At 44.6% G+C, this 12500-nt stretch overlaps 1 protein-coding gene across 1 annotated transcript in view; it reads left to right on the top strand.

The window, feature by feature from the left end:
• LOC105419477 (CUB and sushi domain-containing protein 1) overlaps positions 1–12500 on the top strand; it is a 284673-nt gene that overhangs the window by 165498 nt on the left and 106675 nt on the right. The window contains 1 exon segment of the mRNA XM_074084929.1: positions 748–869. Coding sequence (XP_073941030.1) covers positions 748–869 — 122 coding nt within the window.

The raw sequence follows: 12500 nt of genomic DNA, 5'->3' as shown, positions 1-12500 counted from the left end.
GACAGAGCTGAGCAGGCAGGTCATCGCTGCTCTGCTGTGTGATATCTGCTATCATCACTCTCCTGGGATTCAAACCCATGAGCCTCTCCATTCTCCTTTAATGTTAATCAGAAGCTGCTCTCTCAATGTCTCTCTCTATCCCTCACTTTCTACACTCTTCCCTCCTTGAAAGTTCCTTTCCTCTGAGCTTTCTCAAATTCTCCAGACCGTCTCCCCAAGTTCACTTCCATTCACACATTTTTCTTCCCTCACAACCTTTTTTGTCTCAAAAGCCAATAACCTTCTCCCTGTAATGACAGCGACTGCCTCCAGCTAACTCATTACAATATATAAAAGTTGAATATATGATGTGATAAACTCTGTCTCGGCAGTGTGGAAGTGTGCAAAAAATAAGCCTTAAAATGTCAAGTGCGCTCGGTTTTAGCAACACAAAAGAATATGAAAATATGAAACTCCCACATTAGTTTGAATGTCTCTAACTCTCACTTGCTCGAAGCTTCAATGTTCTGCTTGAGACAGATACATTTAATTTAACACTTAATTTTACTGAAACAGACCAAATAAAACACTTTATAAATGACCCAAAATGATTATAGCAACCTATATTCTTTAATTATTGCGCCATGTGCATTAATACTGGAGCGGAGAAGACTAATATGTGGCTTCTGTCTCTTTTGGGAGGGTTAAATTGGCAGGATTGTTTTTGATGGATAAAGGTTTTATTAAACTGTGCTGTCTTCTCTGCAGCTCGTACCTGTGGCAGCAACCTGAGGGGCCCCAGAGGAATCATCACGTCTCCTAACTACCCTGTTCAGTACGAGAACAATGCACACTGTGTGTGGGTCATCACCGCAATGGATTCTGGGAAGGTTAGCTTACCTCAGCTTCTTTTTAAAGCCCTTTTCATCTGGGAATGTCACAGCATGAGTGTGGCCTCATCTGTCATCAGCTGCTTTTCTGGATTAAGACACAGTAGGTTTGATGAAGAAAAGACTGAAATCAAAAAACAAAAAAACAATTAATCATTGCCTTTATTAAGTTCCGGCCTCATTGCCAACAATCAAGGCCCCCATCTGCCCTTAATAAAACAGTGAAAGTAATAAAAGTTGATGTTTCATGAAAGGCTTCAGCTGGAGCAACAGTATCTCCACACAGATGGGCTGAAAATAGATGTTACACTCATCAATGTGCGACCACATCTGACGTGACTGTTTGGGTTTGTGAGCATCACTTTAATCACGCGTACGTTTCATAAGTCATTTTTCTGTAACGGGTACCGTTAAATCGTTCCTTAGCTCTCTAAAGGATAATTATATGTGTAGAAAAGGATTTGGGTTTACTTTATTTCATTGTTCTACTTTCTATCCACTTTCTTAAGCTTCGAGATTACAAGTTCCAAGCAAAGAAAACTCTTTTCTTACCCTCTTTTACATCATCGCTGAGTGTGGAAGGTGCTGCTTTTGTACTTTTGTTGAGCTAATCGGCTAAAATTGTGATGACATTTTACTGAAACGCCGCTGCAGCGAGCCTGGAAGCCAGGTTACACGATCTTCTCAGGTCTGTTTTCCATGTGAAAGCCACGCCGGCGCTGACGTGTCCAGAGAGCTTTCCATCTGCAGAATGTTGGTTCCGACCCGGTACTGAATCAGACTCCCACAAAAACACACACCTGCTTTTGCAAAGGTTCCTTTCTTCTCTACATCGGGTCATATCGTGTCCTGTGTCACCCACGTTTGCTTCTTCCTGCCCCTCGTACGCTGCCTTTCTATTCTATTATTATTACTCATCTCCCCTCGACCCTGCTTTCTTCTCCTGTTTTTTCCATCTTGCTATCGCTTCCCATCTTTCTATGCCTGTGTTCCCTTTGATTAGTCTAAAATGTTAACTTTTGAAGATGCTGAGTGTAGCGAGGGACAGGCGGAGAGCGAGAGGAGCGCACGATAGCGCTGAGCTCATTGAACACTACAGAGAACGCCGGAAAGAGGAAGGGAAGAGACGGGCTGAATGTTCCGCTCCTTCACCATTAAAGAGCAGCCCCAGAAATAGAGGAGAGAAAAAAGAGGGAGGGATCGAATTTCCAATCAGGCCCTTGATGTGACATTGTGGTTTTCTCTAAAGCCAGATGTTAATGGAGTCTGCTCGCCTCTCATCCACTGGAGACGAAGGATGGAGAACAAGAGAGAGGAAAGATGGCAAAACAGCGAGAAATGGATTTTCTGCACGCACAGTTTTAGATGTTCATTTGCCAGAGTGAATGAGCGGTTGGGCCACCTCTCCAGAACCACATCAGCCCACATCAGGGCGCTAGAAATGTAGAACACTCCAGAAAGCTGTGTGCTTTACAACAGCTGTAAAACACACGTGCACACGTGCGCATGTGTTTTGAGGGATGTAAAATATAATAGAATACAATAAAACATAATAGATTCACACAGCCTAGTTTATGACAGATGCTCTGTTTACCATCTGTGCCTGACTTGGTGTGAGTGTGTGTGCACGTGTGCACGTGTAAAAAAAGCTTGAGGTTTGAGGTTTTATATTGACAGATTATCAGCTGCTACAGCTGCTGGCATTTGCAGAATGTCACTATCTGCATACACGGAGGGAGAAATGGGCCGAAGGACCGAAGCAGCGGTCGAGATGGCGAATAAACAGAAGAGAGAAACATCTGAAATCCTAATTAGAAATGAATTCCCAATTATAAATGAATTCCTAATTATAAATGAATTCCTAATTAGAAATGAATTCCTAATTATAAATGAATTCATAATTAGAAATGAATTCCTAATTATAAATGAATTCCTAATTATAAATGAATTCCCAATTATAAAAGAATTTATAATTAGAAATGAATTCCTAATTATAAATGAATTCCTAATTATAAATGAATTCCTAATTATAAAAGAATTTATAATTAGAAATGAATTCCTAATTAGAAATGAATTCCTAATTAGAAATGAAATCCTAATTATAAATGAATTCCTAATTAGAAATGAATTCCTAATTATAAAAGAATTTATAATTAGAAATGAATTCCTAATTAGAAATGAATTCCTAATTAGAAATGAATTAATATTTCTGCGATATTATATATATTTCTCAGGTATCCAGAAAAGAGTTGTTATGTGACACCAGGTCTGAAGGTCGTTGAGTCAAAGCGACTGAAAAGCAAAATACTCCAATATTTGAATCAACTTTTCTGTTTGTTGTCTTGTTAAATACAGTTAAATCCCCCATTTTCACATTTATTCAAACTCATTTTATACTGTCCCACATTATAACACATAGACTTTTTTCCAGCTGAAAAAGTGGAAAATCAAATCATCAAACCAAGAAAAACAGTTTTTTCACACTTCCTATGAGACTTGGATCATCATCATCATCACCATCATCATCATCATCATCATCACCATCATCATCATCATCATCATCATCACAATCATCATCATCATCATCATCTTCTCCTGTTTTTTCATCATCATCCCAGTCACTTTATTTTTGAACATTTCATTTTTTCTTCTGAAATAAAAACTCATCTTCAGTTTCTGGGTTGGAGTGTGTGCGTGTGTGTGTGTGTGTGTGTGTGTGTGTGTGTGTGTGTGTGTGTGTGTGCGCAGCGAGATTAGGATATTTTAAGAGTCTGTGCTTGAACTGAGAAGCAGAACTTTTTGGAGACGTTTGTGTCTGGAAACTTCTCTGATTCTGTGAAACTGCAGACACCCCCCCCCCCCCCACCCCCCCACTGCCCCCCTCCCCCACTGACCATTATTCCAGGTGACGTCTTTCATCAATAACATGTTCTCCACCGATGAGACGAGATGAATGCTTTCATCGATGTCTGCGCCTTTTCAGTTGCTTCTTTTTTTTGGGGGGGGGCAATGGTGGGGGGGTGGGATTTATGTGCACAACCTTCAATAGATAACAACTAATTCTGGCTGGTTTTGTGTCTGTTGTCATGGTGTTATGTCTGAAATAAAAGCGGTGGAATCGATATCGTTTGTTCTGTCTGACAGCCCCCGATTTTCCTTTCTGTGCGTGTGTGTTGGTGAGGGCGTGCACGGCTGTGTGGGCGCGTGCACGGCTGTGTGGGCGCGTGCACGGCTGTGTGGCCGCAGTCTGCCTGCCAGACTAATTGCTGACTGTCAGAGGTTGCCAAAATATGTTGTTGGGTTCGCTGTCACCTTTTCAGGTGTGGGGGGGGGGACGCGCCCCCGTGCTGATCGGGTCGGTATCAGTCAGAGGGTCGGTGAGTGTGACCACGCCCGACTGCTCACACACAGAAACCCTGAGGCCCATTAGGCCTCAAATTATCGCTGTCTCTTTTTGATTAATCCAGATTAGTGTGTTTGGTCATTTTCACGCGTGGATACCCCACCCCCCCCCACCCCCCCATTGCCTTCATGCTGACGGGACATATTCTGTGATGGCTGATCCGATTTGGTTAAACTTTGGACAGCTGACTGAGATTGATGTCAGTAATAAATAAAGATATAAATGGAATAATTTGCCTTTTAAGCTTTTCAAGAAAGTAGCAGGAAACACAAGAATAGAAAAGAATGAATGAAAAATGGAAGAATTATTATAAAGGTTCTGTATTCACAATAAATATTCATAATATACGTCTGGACCGTGCACGCGTCCTGGAGACATGCACGGTCCAGACGTGCACGCGTCCTGGGTCGGACGAGAAGCAACATAGAGTCACTCGTTATCTAAAGTCAATGTGAATTATTTGGCTGGTAGCCTGGCAGAGAGAGATTTACCAACACCTAGCCGGGCTCTAATGGGAGCCAGGCTTCCACACCCTAGAGAGAGGGGGAGGGAAGAGGGAGAGAGAGGGGGAGGGAAGAGGGAGAGAGAGGGGGAAGGAAGAGGGAGAGAGAGGGAGGGACTTTTAACAGCACTTTAATTTACAATAAACAGAATAAAACATCTTAAACAGTCACTCCATCATTGTATGAAGTCGTTGGGGAGTTCTAACTGTCTCTCAGGACACCTTCGTGTCCCCACAGCTGCTGGAACACCTCCAGGTTCATGGTGGCCTTGTAGAAGCAGCTCTCCAGCCTCAGCCTGGCTCTAATGTTCTGCCTCCACATGGCCACCACATCACATGTGTCCAAGGTAGTTTTCTCTGTCAACGGGACTGTGTTTCTTCTCGTTGAAGATGTTTCTCCTTCTATCCAGAAGGCTTCTTCAGTTCTGAACTCGCTGGGGACCAAGCTTGGAAATATAGCCCCTGTGGACCATTAGCATGCTAATGCTCTGAGTGGTCACCTGAGAGTCGTTGGCAGGGTCGTTAGTAGCCTGTCACGAGGTCTTTGAATCAGCACAGGACATCAGGATGGTTGAGAGGTTTCAAATAGCAAAGATGGACATCCAGGAAGGACAGGATTTCCAAGTTGAGAAAGTGACCCCGAGATATTAATGACAGAATAATAACATAACTGCCACTTTCCATTTTTTTAGAAAACATTAATCAATTATCACAATATATCAATTTAATGATTTTTTTTCCTGCTATGTTCTAGAATTTGACACCATTGTCTGCTGTAATTTACTGCATTAGCTATGTTTTTCCATTTCTGACCTACCTTTTTTTACAAAATGACTCTATTGAGCGCCCGATGACCCTGGGTCACGCTTGTTTGGCACAACTCTCCTCCACCACATGAGGTGATGCATCAGTTCAGGACTGTCATGGACTTTCTGAAAGAACCCATTTGCCCCACAGATATTTGGGGATGAATCCCAGGACATCAGCCCCAGCCTGCTACTGGCACTCGGTGCTCTGGAAGCAGGGATCCAGTTTATTTTCCCAAATTGTCCAGCCAGCAGGTTCGCATCACTCAAAGGCCCAGTTAGCACCTTGACACGGGAGTTATTTTTTAAGATTGCGATAGTTTATTTGAAAGTGAGGCCCACATTTGGAGAGGAGGTTGTGACGGTAACAGAGCCCATCTGGGCACTTTCAGGCAACCGTTGCAGACCTGCCACCCCCGTTTCTAAATGGAGGAAAGAGAGCAAATATCAACTTTGTAATCTGATAATCTAACGCAAACGTACATGATGCCACAGTCATTGCAGCTCATGGTTGGATAAAGCCAAGTTGCAGATGCGTTGGACTCAAACTGAGTCCTCTACAATAACCTTTCCATCCTTCCTACGAGATGAGCTGAGCTCAGACACCATCTGGCTCCGATGGTTTCCAGAGCCTTTTGATTTACATCTGCAATCATCTTGCATGAGATGTGTATGGTTTTTCTTTCATGTAATGTTCCATTTGTGTTGTGATGAACATCCCACAGTTACAATGTTTCTTTCCAGGGTCTGTAAAAATCCAGGTCAGATAGGAGTTAGGGTCGGTTGTCTCTCTGAACAAGGACAGAATTCCCCTCAAAGGCTTAAAAATGATGGAAGGGAAAATGGATGACTGGACTTTTCATGTTCAGAAAATCCAGGTCTTGATTTACTTGTGTGAATCAGTAATGGGCTGAGAAGTATCCACATAAAAACATTTTTATGATAAGTTGGACAAGTAATTAGTTAAATGGCCCACTAGTGTAGGGAATTAACTCACTGGATAAGTCAATGAAGCCTCCTTGTGGATCCATGGCAACACTGAGCAGTGGCCTTTCGTGCACCCTTCATGCTCTATGTGTGCAGCTTGTTGCTGCTCTCTCCTACATGAATCTGCCATGTAGAGATAAGATGCAGGGTTAGGGTTAGTCACGGTGGGTTAGGGTTAGGGTTAGTCATGGTGAGTTAGGGTTAGGGTTAGTCACAGTGGGTTAGGGTTAGTCATGGTGGGTTAGGGTTAGTCATGGTGGGTTAGGGTTAGTCATGGTGGGTTAGGGTTAGGGTTAGTCATGGTGGGTTAGGGTTAGTCATGGTGGGTTAGGGTTAGTCATGGTGGGTTAGGGTTAGGGTTAGTCATGGTGGGTTAGGGTTAGTCATGGTGGGTTAGTCATGGTGGGTTAGGGTTAGGGTTAGTCATGGTGGGTTAGGGTTAGTCATGGTGGGTTAGTCATGGTGGGTTAGGGTTAGTCACGGTGGGTTAGTCACGGTTGGTTAGGGTTAGGGTTAGTCATGGTGGGTTAGGGTTAGTCACAGTGGGTTAGGGTTAGTCATGGTGGGTTAGGGTTAGTCATGGTGGGTTAGGGTTAGGGTTAGTCATGGTGGGTTAGGGTTAGTCATGGTGGGTTAGGGTTAGGGTTAGTCATGGTGGGTTAGGGTTAGTCACGGCGGGTTAGGGTTAGTCACGGTGGGTTAGGGTTAGTCACGGTTGGTTAGGGTTAGGGTTAGTCACGGTGGGTTAGGGTTAGGGTTAGTCATGGTGAGTTAGGGTTAGGGTTAGTCACAGTGGGTTAGGGTTAGTCACGGTGGTTTAGGGTTAGGGTTAGTCACGGTGGATGGTGTTCTGTCACACGCTGACGACCTTTCCCAAAGTGGGGGGGCAGCTTTGGGGTGTTGGACCTGATGATTTGGCTCAATCAACCTTAGCAAAAGGATTTGGATGAATTGGTTCTTAACAGGCTGCAAAAGTAAAAGTATTAAAAGTAAAATGAAATATAAAAATAAAAACACCAAACAACAGGCCATTACATTTAGAGCAGACTGTAATAAACTAGTTCCAATAAAAATGTGATTTCTGGAAAATCACAACTTCTGGCACCAGAAGGAACTAGAAGATACAGGGAGCTCTAAGGAGCTATAGGGAGCTATAGGGGGCTACAGGGAACTACAGGGAGCTCTAAGGAGCTATAGGGAACGATAGGGAGCTATAGAGGGCTACAGGGAGCTACAGGGAATTATAGGGGGCTACAGAGGGCTATAGGGAGCTACAGGGAAAAGTGCTCCAAAGACACTAAATAAGACTGAACTGTAACATTTCTTCATGAACTTATGTTATATCTTATTTATTAACTATTCGACTTCATTTTGTATTGTAAAGTCTCTCCATCTGGATTTTAGACTCAAAAATTCCCCCGAGGCATGTGTGATGGACTGGTGACTTTCCCAGGCTGTGTTCTTGCTTCTCATCCACTGACCACTGTTATTGTCTGGTAGATACTAACTCACCCAAAATGTGTTTGAATTTTCCTTATAAATATTAACAAATCTTAAATCCATGAGCTGCGCAACATTACATTTCTGTAAGAAGGCTGTTCTTTGACTGAGAGCATGAAGAACTTGAGGAATGTAGATAAAGATCTGCCTTGAAGTGCCACATTAGGCAAATGAACATTTAGCAGTGTAGCTGGGGCTGCAGGGACGTAATAAAAATATCTTGTTTTTCCTCATAATATGATAAAAGAGGCTGCCGTCTGATAGATGGCGAGCAAGACTGACAGATGGATCGATGGCTTTAAGGATTTATATTTTTGTCACCCCCTCCTTCCCTGGTGCTGTGGCTCACTGGTGACTCAGCAGCACCAGTTGGGCTGTGTGGGCTTTATTTTAGGGGAAGGGGGGCATGTCAGTGCTGCACTAGCATCCGCTGCTAAAACCATCTGTCTGTGGCATCAATAAAATGTTGCATCCTCTCATAAAGTCTGTTGGTGTATCCTTGATGTCGTATTGAACCGGTTTATTTGTTAAGCACATGCAAAACATTTGTCCGTATTAGCTGTAAACGGGTTGAAGGGTTCTGGCGACAATTGCTGACAGCTGTCTTTGGCCTCGTTTCCCATTTTCTATGTCTGCTGTCTGACCCGGAGAGTATCGCCCTCCTCCCTGGAGACCCAAACCTCCGCTGTGGTTCCATCCTAACCCTACCCTAACCCTAACCCTAACCTAACCCTACCCTACCCTACCCTACCCTACCCTACCCTAACCCTAACCCTAACCCTAACCTAACCCTACCCTAACCCTAACCCAACCCTAACCCTACCCTAACCCTACTCTAACCCTAACCCTAACCCTAACCTTACCCTAACCCTACCCTAACCCTAACCCTAACCTTACCCTAACCCTACCCTAACCCTAACCCTAACCCTAACCTTACCCTAACCCTACCCTAACCCTAACCCTAATCTTACCCTAACCCTAACCTAACCTAACCTAACCCTAACCTAACCCTACCCTAACCCTAACCTAACCCTAACCCTAACCCTAACCTAACCTAACCCAACCCTAACCCTAACCCTAACCTAACCTAACCCTAACCCTACCCTAACCTAAACCTAACCCTACTCTAACCCTACCCTAACCCTAACCCTACCCTAACCCTAACCTTACCCTAACCCTAACCCTACCCTACCCCTAACCCTAATCTTACCCTAACCCTAACCCTAACCCTACCCTAACCCAACCCTAACCCAACCCTAACCTAACCTAACCCTAATCTTACCATAACCCTAACCCTACCCTACCCCTAACCCTAACCTTACCCTAACCCTAACCCTAACCCTACCCTACCCCTAACCCTAATCTTACCCTAACCCTAACCCTAACCCTACCCTAACCCAACCCTGACCCTACCCTAACCCTAACCTAACCTAACCTAACCCTAATCTTACCATAACCCTAACCCTAACCCTACCCTAACCCAACCCTAACCCTTCTTGCGACTGAACTAGGGGCCTCCATTTCCAACATCATCTGCCATTTATTAGAAATGTTTTTTTATGTTTAAAGAAAAACCAAACCCAAAAACCAAATCAGGAGGGAAAGAATCCCACAACCTTTGTCCTCAGGGTGAATGTCAATTTGGGTCTGCTGTCAGCAGTAACACTTGGAACCATAGTTACACTGTACATTTTTGTTGCTTCCTTCCTTTTTCCTGTCATTATTTTAAAGCAGCTAATCTAACGTAGCTTGGGGTGGCAGACTGCTGCTAATGCTTTTCTAAATGGGCCCATTTGGGTCTACTGAACAGCGCCGGGCTCCCTGCTAATGGTCTTAGTGTGATAATGTTTTAGTTCCTTGCTTTAGGTCTGTTGCTACGAGGTCCAGTGTTGACCTTCCAGACACTCATATGCAGCACATGCAAACATGCACCGAGGAAAGAGGCACATTTCTCTTGTAATCCTGCTGTTTTAAGGTTGCGTCTCAATAGAGACTCGCACCTTTAAAGAAGGTGGCTTTTCTTTCAGCTTTGATAGCCTTGTTTTCCATCACACGCCACTACTCACAGCACTCCTGCATCTGGAACCAACCCACCAAAACCACAAGTCTTGTTTCGTGACTCGCACAAAAAGAATCAACATCACAACGATTTCTGTGGGCAGCAACTGCAGCGCGACCTGTCAGAGGGGGGCAGCTTATTTGTTAACTTCTCCTAAAACATGATTTGTTCCTTTGACTGTTTCTTTTCTCAGCAGGTTTTTTCTTGTCCATCATGTTTGACAGTAAAAACATGTTAGTATGTGAAGAATTCTTCCTGACACCAGTTCCTCCCCCCTCAGCTCACCAACATGACGGCCATTAATGCCAACAAAGCCACGTTTAGAGCCGAGCTTCTCTCAGGTTGGAAATCATGTGGCACAAATTGAAAGCAGCTGCTGGTTGGAGCTTCACACAGTTCTTTAGTTCTTCAAATCCTTCAACAAGAGTTTGACATTTGCGTCCGCTACGTCCTGGATGCCATGAGGAGGGAAAGCAACACCTCTTTTCACAGTTTGGAGGCAGCTCTTGCCATTGAAAATCAAATCTTTCAATTTACAGAAACATTTAAGAAAAAAATAACATAAAGGTGTTAAAGGAGTTTTGTGATTTATAGTATCTCTCATGTTTGATCGTCAAGAAATAGTTTTTCTGTCCCCATGATGCTTTTTGACCAAAGACTTTGCTTTTGCCTTTAAAATGAATGGATCAAAGAGTGTCACAAAATCAATGTTACACTCATGGAACTCCTGACCCTGGAGTCTGAAGCCTGGAACCTTGAGCCTGGAGCCTTGAGCCTTGAACCTGGTGCCTGAAGCCTTGAACCTGGAGTCTGAAGCCTTGAGCCTGGAGCCTTGACCCTGGTGCCTGGAGCCTTGAACCTGGAGCCTTGAGCATGGAGCCTTGAACCTGGAGCCTGGTGTCTTGAGCCTGGAGCCTTGGGCCTGGTGCCTGGAGCCTTGAACCTGGAGCCTTGAACCTGGAGCCTGGTGTCTTGAGCCTGGAGCCTTGAGCCTGAAGCCTGAAGCCTGGAGCCTTGAGCCTGGAGCCTTGGGCCTTGTATCCAGTCGAATGTTCTCAGTCATCTAGTTCAAAGATGATTCTCAGCTTGAGACAATTCAGCTGGAATTCTTCAACTTTTTGGAAGATTTTTCAAGAGGATTTTCAGTTTCAAAATGAACTGTTGGGAATCCAAGAGGGCTGGTTTACTGGGGGCTGCTCTACTGGGGGCTGGTCTACTGGGGGCTGGTTTACTGGGGGCTGGTCTACTGGGGGCTGGTTTACTGGGGGCTGCTCTACTGGGGGCTGGTCTACTGGGGACTGGTCTACTGGGGACTGGTTTACTGGGGGCTGCTCTACTGGGGGCTGGTTTACTGGGGGCTGCTCTACTGGGGGCTGGTTTACTGGGGGCTGGTCTACTGGGGGCTGGTCTACTGGGGGCTGGTTTACTGGGGGCTGCTCTACTGGGGGCTGGTCTACTGGGGGCTGGTTTACTGGGGGCTGGTCTACTGGGGGCTGCTCTACTGGGGGCTGGTTTACTGGGGGCTGGTCTACTGGGGACTGGTCTACTGGGGGCTGGTCTACTGGGGCCTGCTCTACTGGGGGCTGGTCTACTGGGGACTGGTCTACTGGGGGCTGCTTTTAATAGGCAGCCATCTGCATAATTGTGTGGATGAATTTGTTCCTTCTTTGATGTTGGGTGTAAACGCTCCAGATCCAGATCCAGATCCAGATCCAGATCCTTCACCTACTGGCTTGGGCTGAGTTGTGGAAGCTCCTCTCCAGGCTGGAGCTCGTCTCATGTCCTCCAGTCTTTGTGGTCCTCTGTCCCTTCTCAGCCTTGCTTATTAATTCTATGAGAATGTTCATGTGTGTGAAATTCAACGAATACACTCAATAAAGCAGCACATTCATAGATTAGATCCTTTTAGGTCACACAAACAACACTGAGTTCATCAATGCTTCTCATGTTCTCCACAGTCATCTTGGCTAGAAAACAGAAACACACATTTGAAATGGAACATCTGTCAATAATAGCTATTTTTTCTTTTAAAGTTAAACATTAGACACTTGTGTTGGAATCCATATTTGCCGGTATTGGTTGTCCTATTCCTGCCGGTTAATCCGTGACAAGCTTCCGTATCCTTTTGCATTATTTGAACATTTGTGAGCCATTTCTATTTTTGACAACGCACAGCTGAAGGCTTCGTTATGCGTTGCTGGTTGTGGCGTGTTGAGATGGTCTCCACCCCCGTATCACCTGTGGAAAGGTTCCTCTCCTCACTGAAGTGTGATTTCCATGTGATTGATTCACAGCCACAATATTGCAGATCAGGGCTGATTTCAGAGCTCTGGTGCAGCACCAGTCTGCTGCCACATATAAAATACAGCTAATA

The sequence above is a fragment of the Takifugu rubripes genome, chromosome 13, assembly GCF_901000725.2.
Source record: "Takifugu rubripes chromosome 13, fTakRub1.2, whole genome shotgun sequence".
NCBI classification, from domain to species: Eukaryota; Metazoa; Chordata; class Actinopteri; order Tetraodontiformes; family Tetraodontidae; genus Takifugu; species Takifugu rubripes.
Note: the sequence above shows the minus strand (reverse complement) of the source record. Positions and strands in the feature narration are given on the sequence as shown.